General features: G+C 38.7%; 1 protein-coding gene across 2 annotated transcripts in view; it reads right to left on the bottom strand.

Annotated features, from left to right (window-relative positions):
• Positions 1–798: 798 nt before the first annotated feature.
• The window catches only part of MED27 (mediator complex subunit 27), a 100,568-nt gene continuing 84,603 nt past the window's right edge, over positions 799–16,763 (bottom strand). For both annotated transcript variants that reach the window (XM_068914599.1, XM_068914600.1), the window contains 3 exons: positions 12,698–12,739; positions 3,780–3,857; positions 799–1,251 (listed from right to left, as the gene is read on the bottom strand). In XM_068914599.1, the coding sequence (XP_068770700.1) occupies positions 1,117–1,251; positions 3,780–3,857; positions 12,698–12,739 (255 nt within the window). In that variant the 3' untranslated portion in view covers positions 799–1,116. The remainder of the gene's footprint in view (positions 1,252–3,779; positions 3,858–12,697; positions 12,740–16,763) is intronic.

Here is a 16,763-nt window from a genome sequence, read left to right as displayed (position 1 = left end):
TAAAGGCAACAAGGAAGCGCTGGAGGGAAATGTGGGCAGATTAGCTAGCAGGGGATGACAGATGAAATGTACAGTTCTCAAGAAAATACCTTGGAAGATACTTCCAGGTCAACAAGCGTTCAGCCAGGACAAAAGCAGAGACCTTGCCAGGCTCTGGGCTGACAGATGCATGGCCTGGGCTGGTAGGAGCTAGACACTTCCATCCAGGTGGAACGATCACCGGGAGGGACATTTCCCACCTCACTCATGTGTTGCACGTAAATTTTAAACCATTGAAGAAACACGTTGCATGCATCTGTGCTGCAGAAGCTATGTTTTAAGGCTGAATTTATTTTACTCCTTTCAGTTCTAAAATGGGACAAGTGACTTATACACACTGCCACTGCTCATCACACATTCTCTAACCACTTAATACTTGCAAATTTTGCTAACATTTTTCATTACAATTTTAGTAAAAGGAAACATCTGTTCCCCCTGCCTCAGAAAGTACATTCCCATCTTCCAAGCTGCCACATGCCTTTGAAATTCCATGTTTAATCAACACCATAATCTCTTCCAGAAAAAGACCAGCAGCACAGATAAGCAGCCTTGCAACAACAACAAAACCCCTATCATATCAGCATGTATGTTTAAATGTTTCCAGTTTTTTCTAAAGAAAAGAGCAGCTTTGAAAAATTCACACCCAAACCGTGCATTTTGTTGATCAGATCATGAAATAAATAGCACAAATTCTGGAATACAAAATTTATTTCAAGCTTATAAAAGTCTTCATCGGTGCAAGTTCTGTAGCAAAACACATACTGTACATGGATATTCTTATTATTGTTTAGGATAATGATTACAAGCATCAGAGCCCAAACATCATTTCAGCACAGAAGCATCAAGCAATCACACACAGCTTCTCACCCTCGTCACCTGTACACATTAGGCTCTCCTGCACCTAGCAGAGCGATCACTATTAAATAGATGCTACTAAACAGTCAAACGTATTAGTGCAACCTTACTACTTAGCACAGGATGAAAGGTTCAGAAATGGAACCAGCTATTAAACCAGCAGCTCTGTTCAGAGCCTGACAGATTGTTCTGTCCATACACGCCAACGGCTGGGCTGTGCGACTATTGCCTGCAAGTGTCATGAAAAGCTTCGAGTGTTCGGAAATCCCTCCACGTGGGCGGCAGGCCATCCTGCAGAAACTTTCCGCAGCGCTGGCACGGAGCCTGGAACAGCTTTATGTAACTTCTTAACCAGGTCTAAAAGGAAAAGGGAGAGAAATTTAAGAAACTGGATATGGACATTCCCCTGTGTCATCATTCTTGTCAAAGAGCGATACCAAGGACAGAGAACGTACTTTGGCTATGCCCCAGTGAGGTATACAGTGATTTTATAAACAGAGAAAACATGTAGAAGATGACAAGGTCACTACATAGCTGAATTTCCACTTTATTAATTTTTTTTTTCTTCTTTAGTTGCTTAAGTAACTTTGTTAATAGAAAATCACATGCTCTGAGCAGGAGGTAGTTGTAGCTAGAGAATCACCACCAAAGGCTCATCATATTTTTACTGGAATATAATTATTCTTGAGGGGTACCCTCGTCAACTGGATATTGGTTTGTCTCTTCCTATGATCATCTATCATAACCCAGCTGCAATCATACTGCAAAAGTCTGAACTCTTAATAGATACAAGCACTTTCGCAGCAAGCTAACTAACTTCCTTTCTAATGTGATTTCAAGATCAATACTCATTGGTCATAAAAATGCTCCACAATTTTAAATCTGATTACATTGATGTTTAAAAAGAAAAAAAAAAAAAAAAAAAAAAAAAGGGCACGTGTTGAACAACAAATAGTAAGTTGAAGTGCTCCTAGGCAGAGTTCTTGTCTCTTAACTGGCTTGCTCCTAATGTCATACATAGCAATGAGCATTACATAACTCAATTCTAAACTCAAGGAGATACACAACTAAAAAAAATACCTAGACCAGCAGATTTACACAGTGAAGGATGCACATGAATCTTGTCATTTAAAGTCCTATTGAATTACATCGATAAGAGAAAATTGTTCTCTGAAGAAGAGGTCAGCCGAGTTTATTGAAACAAATCCTTCCATCTTCATCAGAGCCTTCTCTATAGCAACCGAACCTTTGGCCGTCAGTAACTCTCCTCCAAGAGAACTAGATCTTCTCTGGGTTTAGCAGTAAATACGGGGACAAGGGCAACAGAATACTACAAGTAAATTGCTGTTATTTACTTCAGCTTGGATGAACTTTGCTTGTATGACTGAAAAAAAAAAAAAATTGAATTTTCTGAACCATAATATAAAAATAGGTAAATGAAGTTAAATTGTGCACTTGATACATTTGTTGAAAGAAAAAAAAGTAGTTCTTCATTCCCATCAAAAAATTCAGACTTCACTACATCCTGTCAAGCGGATTGCACTACTGACATGTGAAAGGACTAATATATTGACACTTCTGATGTACAACTGGTTTTGCTTTGTTAAATTTTTTAGCCGTGCTTTATCAAATCAATAGGGCAGGCCCATGTCTTAAACAAACGGGCTACCAGTGCTATTAAACTGGTATTTTCAGACACATGTTGAAACATGGATTACACTAATAAGAGTTGCTTTCACGTTTCAAAGCCTATTATTTCAGGATGCACTCTAAGGAAAAAAGACTTTCAGAAATCTCTCATTTTCCTGGCCTTTTATTAAATAAACAAACTAGCAAGCACAACAGGTAAAGGAGTCTGACTGTTCTGAAATTTCACATTGGAAATTAAAAACATAAAAGAACCAATTAAACCTTACACACCCAAAAACTATGAATGGCAAAATTAGATGTTGATTTTAAGAAGTCTCCATTGCTTTACCCCTTGTTCTGGATCAATATCACACATGAAATAAGACGACTGAACAGCAGAGAAAACCTCCCCCAAAAGCTTCCTTTGGGAGACCGCGGCACAGAGAATAAGAACAGTCTCCACAGCCAAAATTCGTCTTGGTAGAAGGAATTCTGAATCATAAGCCCTTGTCCTCAACCCTCTGATTAACAGGGCTGCTAATAAACTAAATTTATTTCACAAACAAAATTCTAAATATAAGCAGAACTAAAGGTGACCAACTTAAATCTGCATATCAAGAGAGATTAGTATTTAATTCATTGTATTCAGGAAAAAAAAGGTGGACTATCTCAGTAAGCATTTTCTCAGTTCTGGAAACCACCTGCTGTTACACTGAAGTGAGTACATGCGACTCCCTAGGAATAAAGTTGGAGTGGAACGTGGATGCAGGAAAAAGGACTTCTCCCTACCGCATTCCTGCCTCTCCTTATTTTTAAAATAATTGATGCCATTTGCTATATGTGGCAAACTGATAAGCAAGCTGGCTCCACTGGAATATGTTAACTGGAAATTTCCTCTTACTGGGGAATTTTCACTGGAGCAGACTTTTTACATCCACAGCACGAACAATGCGAAGGGCCTGGACCAGGTTAGCTTTGGAGATGACCCAGACCAGTCTTGCCAATAGGAAACAGCAAGCAAGATCTGTGATAAAAGAACTACATACAGAGCAATCTTCAAACATCGACTGTCCCCTGGTACCGAGAATGACATCTTCATCCTTGTCCAGGTATGAGATGTAAAGAAATACAGTCAACCTCTGCTGTCTAGCTTGTTTAAATAGGTGAAATTATAACTGCATCACGACCTGCCTTGTATCAGTCGCTGTCCCCATGCTGAAGTCTATCTGTAAGAACGTATTTTCAAATACACTTACCATGAAAGATCTGACTACCACATCTGGCATCTGAGGCAGCTGGTAGTGCAATAGAGCAGTAGTTGCATGATCTGTCACCTATATCGGACAAAAGGAGATTATCCTCTTACTCATTTCAGACAAAGCAGTATTTACAGAGAAAAATCAAACATAGCTTTGGAAGTCTGAAAACATGACAAAAGCTAATAGTGTCAAGTAAAAGAGTCTAAGTGGTGGTTAAAGTGAGCTAAGTGATGCAGGAAGGCTTCCAGCTCTACTAACATAACACGCGTGACTCGCTGCCCTTGGCCTGCCAACCCAGCTGAAGAGCCAAGGAGGGAATGTACCAAAGACACAGTCTCTATCACTGTTGAAATGACAGAAATCTGTAAAAAAGGGGGGGGGGGGGGGGGGCAAAAAAAAATCTGATGTACCATATTAAAGAAAACACCCATAGCAAATAATTTCTTTAACTTTCAGGTGTCTACAGTAGAAGAGTGGAACAATTCCCCCTTGGCTACGCCTCTGTGATTGAAATCTCATGTATTCTGTGAAATCATGAACAAGCTAAGCCACTAAAGAAGCTATGTCAGAGGAAACCTCCTTTTTCTCTTTATATGCTTCCATTTGTTTGTTTTGGTCATTTTTCACAGAGTTTATATTCCCCTAACATATACTGATTTACTCCACAGAAGAAACACTGACAATACTGTAGCAAAATTAAGTACTTATGGTAGACTAGGTTATGGGAATAAAGATAAAGACTTCCAAAAAACCAAGCTTTGGTTTTGTTCTTTTTTTACTGAAAAGAAGAAACAGACTAGGAAAAAATAACCAATTCTGAAACTGCATTTTAATGCAAAAATGTCTAACTCTCCTTTCCAACATAAATATTTTAAATACTTAACTATTGTAGTCTATTTCAGGTTGCTTAAGTTGAACAAATATGAATTGAGCTCTCAGTTTCATTTCCTCTGAAACCAGGAATCAATTAATATGATTATGGTTTATAAATACTTGCACTAGTAAAAGATTTCTGATAGAAAGCTTTTTAATCTACTAGAGAGCCATAACAAGATCTGACATCTGGGAATTACAGCTAGACAGAATAGACATAAAATATACATTTTTAATAGCATGGATAATTAAAAAAAAAATCAGAACTAACCAATGCTTTGATAGATTTTCTATCATTAAAATTTTAAAATGCAGACCTCAAGGGAAATCTGGAAGGAGGTAGTTTTTGACCAGCTATGATGTAACTCAGTAGCAGGATTCAACCTGTCAACTCTAGGTTTAGAGCTTCCCAAAATAAATTGCACGGACAATAGCCTGCTTCTTATAAGAACTTATGGTCTTAACGCAGAAGTTATTGGCAAAATCCTTTGGACTAGACCATTAAAGAACTCAGACAACACAACCACATCTTATGATCTGTAAACCTATTAATGGTCCTCATCAGTGATATCAAAGAATTCAACAACTACATGATTGCCTAGTTGGTGATTAAATAGTATTTTGTAGTTTTAACAAGAAAGAGCAGTGTTCTTCTTAGGGCTTGTCTATATATTTCTCCAGGCTTGTCTATACACTATAGTAAATTTGGAGTAAGGCAAAGTGTGAATTGAAACTGTAAAAGTTATTCCCAACTAACTCTACTTGTTCCTCATTTGTATTTAGCCTAATTCAGCACTGAAGCGAGTTGCGCTAGAGTACTCAAACTTTCATGGTGGAAAGAGAAGTACATGCATGGAGCTATTCAGGGAGGTAAATCCGAAAAAGATATATTTCTGAATAAATTCATGTACAGACAGGCTCTAATTCACACTATACAAACTTCCTCCACAGAACACTAGATAAAATCAGTCTATCCTACATGCAATCCAGTTTTAAGCTATACTGCAATTTTAGAAACAGATTCTGTTCCCCATCATTCATGCACATGCCTAACTCCAAAAGCAGCTCCTAGCAGTGTGAGCAAGGACATCCAATTATGACATTCAGAAGGTAAAACCTTTGAGACTGTGCATGTTTTGGCAGGTTTACAACAACATCCACAAAATGGACCTCAACCTGCTTGAGCCATCAGACAAATTAAAAAAATTAGAAATAAAACGATTAATTGTGCATTAATAGTACAGTGCAACTCTAGTCAATCCTTTCTTTTAAAACCTTCTCATGTAGTGTTTAGAAATTACTGTAAACCAAGTCCTACTAGCTATGTGAATTTTATTTTTTTTAAGATGGTGCTTTTATAGGACAGTACCAGACATGTAAAAGAATAGAAAGTACTGAAGGTATTTATGAGCAGCCGCTCTCTCCTTCTGCTGTGCTTCTACTTCTAACAAACTGTGTTTTTTCCTGAACAACAAAGTTGTTTTCTCTTGGCCTTGAAGATGTAGAAAAAGTTGCTTAAAAAAAAAATATATTGCTATTAACAAATTTAAATTGACTGGCCACTTTGGCAAAGTTGCACATATGCTGTTCCTATTGTAATGTAAAGCTAATGAGATTCCACAGGGAGATAAAAGCCATCTCAGCATTGCTAGAACACTAATAATGTTTTCTGAACAAAAAGCAGGTGATTTCTACCATAAGCAAGTGCTGATAAAGCGCTTCTAAAAAGATCAGAGTGGGTGTCAAATATGAGGAAGAGGAGCAGGGGGATGAAACACCACCCCAAAACCAGCAACCAACATTGGGATGGCAAGCACAGATGAGCAAAGAGCTGGGAAAATCACAAACTGGCCAGTGCATGGGAGCGAGGGAAGAATTAAAAAAACAAAACAAAACAAAAACCACAATCCAAGATAACAGAGATGATGGCATAAACTGTCCAAGATTTAAAAAAAAGAAAAAGAAAAAAGATCAATACCCAGCTTTACTAATGGCAATACGATTTCACACCAAAGCAAAGCAAAACAAACTGCATATGTGCCAGCTCACTTATGGGACACACTTTTTCTTCCAGCCAAGCTGGAATCACAAGCTAATTTATTTTGTGTGTAGGCTGACATTTTGTATATTTCAGGACTTTTATTTTATTAACTTCACTTTTATAGCTATATTTTACCTATTGCTATCCAAGTTATTGGTTACCTTCTCATTTCTCTACCCATTTTACGTTGGAACACATTCAGAAGAGCACAAATTGATTAGGATAGCTGTTGCTTTGGACCTTGAAATAGATTTTCAAGTAGTCTTGCAGAAAAGCTCAATAATTTACAATTCACATATTGAAAAATACCTGGAAGCTTTGCCCAAAAAAAAAAAAAAAAAAAAAAAAAAAAGCTTGAAGCTTGTGGAAGTTACAATTTTGCTAAATAAAAGAGCTATCATTCAACTAAACATGTTCCCACTTTAAGACAGGGCAAAAAAGACTTAAGTTACAATACAAAATTTCTGGCAATGAAAGTCTTGGCCTTCTTTAAACAAACCCGATGCTGGATGCTGGACAAACTGGTTTAGCAAGGTACAGTCTCATTTTCTATTTGAACAAGAAAACTTCCCTTTTTGTTAACAGCTAATTTTATTGTCTCTGACATATTTTCTTCTCATTTCTGTTTCCAAGTTGATTATAAACGCGCACCTATAAAACACATCTCTGCTTCCTCATTCAGAGTGCTGTACACATCAGGAATACAAAATACAGACTGATACAGGATCAAACCTAATCTCTACAGTGACCTTGTGCAAATTAAATCTTATACACTTGCCGCTCTTGGAGAGCGATCCGGCCCCAGCAAGGCAGCCGGGCTCACTGGGTACTTGGTCGTGCCGAGAAACCACCTGCTGGGCCCACATTGCTGCTCTGCAGCGGCGTGGGAAGGCACGGACGGCGTGGGAAGGCACGGACGTGCTCCTGGCTTCCTGCTCGCATCCGGCCGCTCAGCTTGCTTGCTTAGTAAAGCTATAAATAGCTCACGAGAGCAACACGCAGTGATGAGCAGCAAACAAAATCCCTGCTAGTTGCCTCAACTAGGCCAACGCCAGCCATTTCCCTAACATTTCCTTACCTACTTGATGGCACTGTTATGCCGAAATGCGTTTTTCCAAAAAAAAAAAAAAAAAGTCTTATTGAGCACTGACAAGCGCTGTTAATCGCGTTAACATTTCCAAAGCTGCAAATTCATTCAAAAAAGTGTTCTACCACTCACAGACTGAGAAAGCTGAACAAGCGCTCCCCACTAACTGGAATGAGAAGCACAGAAGCAAGGACCTGTGGCATAGCTGTGCTCCACCGGCGGTCTGGAGCTGAAAGTGGCAAAAAAACTAAGACAGAAAATTAAGAGCACCGTAACAGACATCATCAGAGGTGCTGACTCACTATTCTAGCATTTTATCTCACTGCCAGCAAACAGGCTTTTCAAAAGAAGGTGCAAAACTTCCTTTACCAGTCAACTTTTTTTCCCACTTATTGGTTTATTCCCACAAGTATGGCACAGCCTGAAAACTCAACCTCATATAACAGGATCCTCTAAATCCCCAAAAAGATTTTTAATTTTTTTTTTTTAAACTCTGCTAAGTTCATGGTCTTAACAGTAGCTTGTGGCAATGAGTTCCAGAGGATAACCAGAGCATTAAAAAAAAAAAAGGCAAAAAAGAAAGGCATTATTTTATTAGTTTTTAGACAGTTTATACTGTAGAAAACTAAGAGTGCCTTTTTCATTCCTAGGGAGTCCTTTTATTCAATCTTCTCTCCAGGAAAACATGTGAGTCTCTCTAGAGGGACTCGTGAAAGCAGAGGAGCCGGTGCCTGAGAGGCGCTCGGGAAGGAAGATGGATGGTGCGTTCTACAAGCAGGCTCTGATGAGCTCCACAAAAATGACTCCGCGCACCCTTCCCCACTCCCAATTCAAATGCCACAGCATTTCTCACATAAAAGCTAGTAAAGCTCTATGAGACTTTTCTGAAGCATGGGATTTGTGAGGTGTTTTCAGAGCTCACAGAGCGCAACTCAGTGTTTATTTTGCTTGTTCTGCTATTTGGACTGGGTCACAGGGATCCTGTTTCGCCTAAGCAGGTCTTCAAACAGAGCCAAGTACTGATCATGCAAAGGAGCAACCATGCGGGTGACCCTGGAACAGACCATCTCCTCTCCTTGAGCAGACATTATCAATAGCCCAATATCTGTCTCATGCATGCATTCATCCTGCATGCGATTTTATTCGGAGCTTATTGACAAGAATACATCTTCATACATTACAATACTTATGTGCCCTTGCAGTGGTGAAAATTGTGCTCTGAGTTTCATCGCTTTGGGATCATACGTCTCACAGACAAACAGCTGGATGTACACAGATAGCTTCTCAAAGTTTAGGTTAAAACGTGACTTGGGAAGAAGCATATCAAACCACAATACAAGCAGCGAGTGGCATGCTAAAACTGGGAGACTGTTTACACAAAAACAAGAACGGGCCTCCGAGGTCAGAATGAAGTTACATGGGTTTAAAATCCATGCGGAGCATATGACTCAAACAGCCAAAATGATATCACATAGAAAAAACACTCCCTTACTGAGCAACTTGACAAATGAAACCATTAATGTTAGACATCATCTCCCAAGCAACATAGTTTTTTATCTCTTAAGAGCAATTCCACCGTTGTTTTTTTTTTTTTTGAATACAAAGCTATGAATCTTGCACCTTTCTCTACAATATCTTCTCTTAATCCTCTGCACAATGACCTGCAATTCTGCGCTCCTCACGTACGTTCTTCTTCACACCAAGATTTAAATCCAATAAAGACTTCCTTATTTCCTGTTTTGTTCCTTCTGTCATGCTACTGGATCAAGACATGCAAGGTGTCAAAATAAGGAGGTTTAAGATCAAAACACTTGCTGCTCCCGCCGAGTTTAAATGTCAGACAAATATGGAAATCTGAAAACCTTTTCTTTGCTCCCTGTGCTTGTACCCTTTCAGCCTTCCCTCTTTTATTTCCAAGTCCCATTCTCTGAATCTAACCCTGCTGGTGGCTTCAATGGCTATAAAAGCCTATTCACCCCAGGACCAAATTCAAGAAGTCTCCAGGGAACTCAGAAAATGACTGTACACTTTAACAGTAATGGGTCTACTGGCAGCTGTCCCCCATCAAATTATACACACTTGGGTATCCTGCTTAATAAGGAGAGAGAAAAGGCTTGCTGACACAGCCAACGTTTGCAAACAAAAGTCAGGACAAATTTAGCTTCATTTGACAGGGTTGGACTGAAGATCAGAGGTCTCTGGTCCTTAACCTAGAAAGTCACGCTGCAACCCTGTGAGAATTTGACAGGCTTGCAGCTACCACCGGCAGGTACCTTGTGAACTCCAGATGTTGTTATATTATCATTGAAGAGAGACTTTGAGAGCTTAGTCCAGCTTTTAAAGAGAAGTATCCCTGCCCTTCAAAGCAACGGCTGATTTTACAGTATTAAAGGCAGCAGAGCTCACCTCCTTGGTGGGAACAGTTACTAGTCCCTATTTTTCCCCCTCTCGGCCCAGCGCTTCCCACCAGGGTTACTGGAGATATACTGTGACACGTTTACTGATAACGTTTTTATGGCAGGAAAACATTTGTTCTGAAGATCCTGCAGTATTACAACAGTAACAAGAGTAAAACAGTTTCTCTAACATCATTTTATCTGATTTCCTCTATCTCACTACTGCTAAATCACTATCCTAGGGTATTAAAAACGGATACAAGTGCAGCTTCAGACATTAAAAAGAAAATCAAACCAAGAGCAGCACCACAATGAGAAAACTTACTCTGCAGAACCATAGCATTTTCTGTCATCTATTTGAAAACTCAACTCAGGTCCCGGCCTTAACTTATTTAACCATCAGCTCAGTAGTCCAGCATCTATTGATTACAAAGTACTATCACCTTGCACTTTTATCATGTTTTTCATGCAAGAATCTAAAAACACTATGCAACCAATTCAGCTGAAGAGTTCCTGTGAAGTCAGCAAGTACAACCCCAACTGAAGGGATGCAGAAAACTGATCCAAAGAGAGGTTAAGTTGCCCAAGGTAACACAGTGACGGAGCTGGGAACACAATGTATAAAACCTAGAGTACAGGCAGCTGCTCTGCCTGTTAGGGCAACATTTTCTCCTGCAGTCTTTTTCTTTTCTTTTGAAACGTATTAATGTAGAAGATTAGGAAGACACCAGTGGCTTCTTTCATACGCACGCAGGCATGCACACAGACAGATAGACCATAATAAAAATATATCTTCTCTCTTGACATATTTTTACTTATCATCCTAGGCATTTTATTGAAATTACTGTTTTAAAGGAGTATTGAGTTAATTAATTGCAGTATCACAGTAGAACTAGAGTGTAAAGATTCCTATTTATCCACAACGAAGCCACATGGGCAGCAGTAACACAGGCATTTCACATTTTCTCACTGAACTCTTTCATTTCTGATCTGAAGGCCATCACCTGGACCTGAAGAGACATTCACTCTAGGTACTTACACTTGCAAGAGCCCTTAACTTGGGCCCCTCTGCAAATCTCTACATTTATTCTACACCGTTCGCTATCTTGTAGATATAAAACTCAACTTGTAGAACCAGAACTTCAAAACCTATCTACTTTTGATGGTGATAGAGCTTAACCCTTCCAAGTTATTCTAGGCTAAAACATTCAGGAAGACCATGCCTAGGCCCAAATGAGATTCCAACCTTGAACACATAAGGGGAATTGGAGAAGATGCACTTTATTACAAAACCTTAAATTCATTCCTTTGCAATAATAACATAAAAATATACTGATAAGAAAATTACAATTTCAGCTGTTTTACTTTCCACCCTTTTCCCCTATTTGACACAACATAGAGAATATATTTGTGGAGAGAGGAAGGGAAAAAAAAAAAGATTATTTAATCCCCTAATCTCTGGAGTAAAGAGTCGACCACAGCAAAATTTTGCTTTAATGCTAGTCTGACAGGGAAAGCAACCAGCCTCCCCCAAAGCTGTCCTTTGATCTCTAGCAGGCTAATACCACAGGTCAAACCTCTTCGCTTCTGACTGCATACGGTATCCTGGAAGGAAGATGCACACACACAGCCAATATGCCATAGTTTTGACCCCGGCTTTTATGCCCTTTACAGTCCCTGACCCGTATTTGTTACATAAACTACAAAAGTAGATGAAAGGAAGCTAGCACACTCGCTGGAGACTTAAGCTCCTTGAACTGTGGCTTGAAGGTAAGGAAACTGGAATTTGAAGCCAGATCAATCTGAACTTACAGCATTTTGACAAGAAGCCTTCAAAGAGAAATTTTCTCTTGCCTGCCTTGAAAATAGCAAGATATAGATCTATCCGAAAACACACCTTTACCTTCTTAGCAGTTTTACACTTACTGCTCCCACTCACTCACTGCTCTCTTCTTACTTTGTGGAATACCATTCATTTCCGTAAGTCATGCCCTTTGCTTACACCACCAAGGGAAGAGAAGCAAGTAAAATCACTTCAGTTTAAAAAAAAAAAAAAAAAAAAAAAAAGTAGTCATTTTGGGAAGCCAGTTCTACAAATTTATTAAAATCAAGCCTGCAGAATTTGGGGCAACAATAAACCAAACCCAAACAAACCTGAAACAGCACTCCCAAAGACTTCACCTAAAAAGAGTACCTGAAGATTCCTCAGGCAACTATAAGGCTCGAGTAATAAAATCTCCAGTTTCCTATTCCAAACCATGGATTGGATCTGTGATGGGAAATAAATCTAAACTAAATAATAACAGCTGAATTGATCTGATTTTCTGCTCATGGTTTTCCATTACTACAGATTACTGATTCTTATTTGCAAGTTGCGATCAAAGTTTTATAATCATATTAAGCATGACTGACAAAGAAATAAATTCTGAATTCTTTTACATAGGGGTCTAGGTATTTAAAATAAACTCTGCGTACGACCTAAAGACATTTATATAGAGAGAAATGAGGTGGCACTTACCTTCTGAAAAACTTGATAGTTGGATTTAGACCATATGTCAAGCTACCGTAAGAAAAAAAAGGTTACATATTACCATACATGATTTCCAATAAAAAGAAGGTAAACAGCTGTTCAGTTTAAGACAGTAGGCAAACAGATCTATCCTACTCTTCAGTTCTGTCTTGAACCATTACCTTTACCTGTTGCAATCCAAGAAAGGGATGCAATGACATAAGACTTCCTTTGCAATAAAGAAGGAACACAGTTCATCACAGTTTCAATACAAAATTACATATATAAGACCTGTTGAATCAGTGTGTTCTCTTTAAAAATAGCAAAATCTTCATTTGCATAAGGCTGTGCTGATCTACGTAAATATTCATCAGCTTCAGTCTGTCTCTAAAACAAGGGCATTTTTACTAAGTTTATGCTTGTCTTCTGTCTGAATAAGTGATTCAGTTACAAATGACACAAAGAACATTTAGCTGAATTAAACCAAAGCACTGGTCTATTGGGGCTAAATAAAACATCCCTTAGGAAACTGCATTTACATTTCCAGATGAAAATCATGCTAACAGAGATTCAAGGTTGTTGATAACCACACAAATCCATGACTTAAATGCATGTTCAACGATATATGATACAGAAACCAAACAAAACTGCAGTAAATTTTATTAACCACAGAAAAACAGAAGGTAAGCCTGCCCTTGTTAAACACCCAAATGACTTGCACGTTAAACAATTTCAATCGACATGCTGCTGCTCTTTTAACCCATCCTTGTGGAATATCTTGCACTCTTGTCAAGGAAAAGAAGCAGGAAAAAAAGAGGAATTTCCTTCCATCAATCCATAGCTTGCAAATTACTTTTTGTCTACAGATCCCACTATACTCAACAATTTCATATGCCACAGGAAAGGTGCTGGCTACAACATTAACCTCTGGAATCTTAATCTTGATGAAATAAAAACAATTTTTGAGTGAATTAATGAAGCAGGTATAGCTCTTCTAGCGCTTGATAATATGATGTGACACGTGTTTTCCCACAGTGGAGACACTAATCCATCTCTCCCTCCTGCGTTCAGCCTTTTGGAAGAATATAGAACACAAAATATTAAACTGTGTTAAATTTCACTGAAGTTGGATAAGTGGTTCAAAAATTAGAGGTAAAAAGTGCAACCGCATAAAACTAACAAACGAGACCAAACTATTTATTTTAATCTTCACAATTGAGGAACAAATCTTTGTAGTGCGGCAACCTAAAACCCCTTTAAAAACTGTGCACGTGAATAGTATCACTAAGATAAAGGCATAGGAAACTAGCACATCCATTCATTACTGCTGGGTTGGTTCTAAAGGGCACAAACTTTCTGGATTACAAAGCATACCCCTCCCCAATTGCTAACACACTTTTAATCATCAATAAACAAACATATAACGGTTTATGCGTAAATCCTGCATTTGCATTATTTTGTCATTCCATTAATGGCATTACACCTCCATCCTCTATACTTCAGTTCAAAAACTGAAATAGGTAACAGTAACCAAACTGAGTGTAAATCTCAGACTAAACGAGGCGTGGTATATTGGACACATTCTGCTAACTTTACACTCTGAAAGTAATTGAGTTAAAAGTAGAAGTTGGGTTTATCGCCTTTATTATGAAGTACAGCTAATTATCTTAATTCTGACTTATGGTAGTGCCCATAAGCCCTAGCTGAAATTGCACGTCTTCTGAAAGGCACAAAGGTTACAGCCTGAAATGAAATAAGTCACATGAAGTGAATAAAACACACTAGAGGGGGATGAAGGAGGAGAAAGGGAAGGATGCTGAACCCAAGTAATCAATTCACACGGTTAAAAAGGTTCACAATGCTAATGGCATTGTGCCATTAAGAGCAATAATGTTAAGCGGCCCACTTTTCTGAATATCAGTAAAAGGAGCGATTATTGAGTCTCTAGACTTCATGTTTAACAGGAGGTAAAGTTAATTATTTCAAAAAAATCTCTTCAGGATGGATGTGTCGTGACTTAGGAGGCTGACCTTGCCGTAAGACAAAAGGCAGCTGATGTCTCAAAGCCTTTCCCAGGTTAGGTGAAGACAAAAGTACCCTAAGGCACGTAACTACAAACCTTTTTCATTACCGGCTCTTAAGGTAGGCTCAAGAATCTGCTTGAACACCAATAACACTCAGACTGTAGGCCCCCGCAAGCAGTAGCCCAGCCTAGTCTCAGACCTGAGCTTGACTAACAGTGTTACACACCTGTGCCTGTAGGGAAGGAAGCATCCTATTTCCATATCAGGAGAGTCTACGTTTGAAAATAAAGAACGAATACAGAATTTATTTCAACTATTTTCATGTAATTTAAGACTTTGTTTGACGACAGATGGAGTTGCTATAATTGGAATGTATATATGGTTTTGCTAATCTCTAGTGATCCATCCAAGTACACGATCCTCTCTATTTAGAGGCAAGATCATAAAAAAAAAAAAAATCCACTTCATATACTGCATTAAGATGAGTCCAACAGGTTCTGATTGTTCATTAGGCGGCATGAAGATTGAAAAGCTGAAAAAGTAATGAATGTTTTACAGACATGACGTTATCCAACATTAAAAAAAAAAAAAACACCATACAAAAAAAAACCCCAAAACACCAAAAATCCCCAAACCACATGCAGACATCCTGAATGACTGCCCACCTTTCCCCCTGAAACAGAGGATTAAGGCAGAGGCAGATTAAAGAATGCATTGTTACAGGTCTATTATTCTTCAACTTTTCACTTTCAATCAAGATACACATTTGTAACTAAAAAACTGCTGAAAGCACAATTTCAGGGCATCCTCTGCATGTGAATTAAACTGGGGCTTTTTTTTTCCCAGTGCCCCACTCTCCCCACCCACCCCAGCATAAGTAACAAGAGGCGATTTTCTGAAGGTCGTCTGAACGATTTCAAAGGCGATAACAAATCAGAATGTTCCCTGCATCTAATATCAAACAGGTTCAGTGCCAACACTTATTAGAGAAATCGGATTCAACCCCCCCCCCCCTTCACCCAAACACACACACATCCAGCTTTGAAGTGGAAAGAATGCAGGGATCAGAAATTACCCAAGAGACAGCTCTGGCTGTCTTTGAAGCTTTCCTTTGATACTACTATTTCTTTTCCTCTCTTACGCTAGGAGGCTAAAAGCTGCCTTTTCTTATTGATATGGGGTAATTAATGAAGCCAGAGCATTAACATAACCCAAGTTCCTTAACATGATAATTCAACAGAGACACTTATACTTCTTTAGATAAGTCTAACGAATGCAAAAATAGGAACGTGGTTAGGTAGTGATGTTAAGTACCCACTCCAAGTACATTGTGGCATGGTTCTTCTTGGCAAAGAGAAGCAGGATATTATCATGCCAAATAAAACCCAATACGGTTTTATTTTTATTGGCAGACTAGGGCTACTAATGGTTCAGCTCGTGATAAGCCTGCCCTGCAAGAGTGAGCTCCACAGCTTCATTTATTCAGGAATCTGGACAACATGAGTAATTAATTACTATCCATGGTTAACTTCCAGTGTAGAAGGAGTATGTCAAAGTTTTGACATTAAGGGTGGCACAGTGCCACCACTAAAACTACAGGACTCATTAAAATGCATCAGTCTGTGGTGGGTGCAGTGGGTTAGTACAGAAAGCAAGAGAGACCGCAGAACAATCAGAATACAGACTCGACTACATGACAGAGGCTGCCAGATTTCACCTTTTGTTTTTGCAAAGTGTCACCAAAAACGTGCAAGTTATGCAGCTGGCAACCTGGCAAAGACATAATCTGCAGGGTTAGTGAATAATTCACACGGGAAGTACATGAAGCTCTTAGGACACGCACTGGTTCTTTGTTTGACCAAAAAAATATATAAATAAATAAATAAATGATAAAACCCTAAAATGTAGTGTCTTATTTTACCCTATTAGTAGGCTTAAGACTGCCTTTTAATTTTTTTTTCCACCTTCACTTTGAAGGTTTTTAAATATATATGATGGAGCTACCAGTTTAGCTAGGCTCCAATACAGGAGAAACTGAGCGAAGCTCTTTC

This window comes from Struthio camelus, chromosome 20 (assembly GCF_040807025.1).
Source record: "Struthio camelus isolate bStrCam1 chromosome 20, bStrCam1.hap1, whole genome shotgun sequence".
Classification (NCBI taxonomy): Eukaryota; Metazoa; Chordata; class Aves; order Struthioniformes; family Struthionidae; genus Struthio; species Struthio camelus.
Note: the sequence above shows the minus strand (reverse complement) of the source record. Positions and strands in the feature narration are given on the sequence as shown.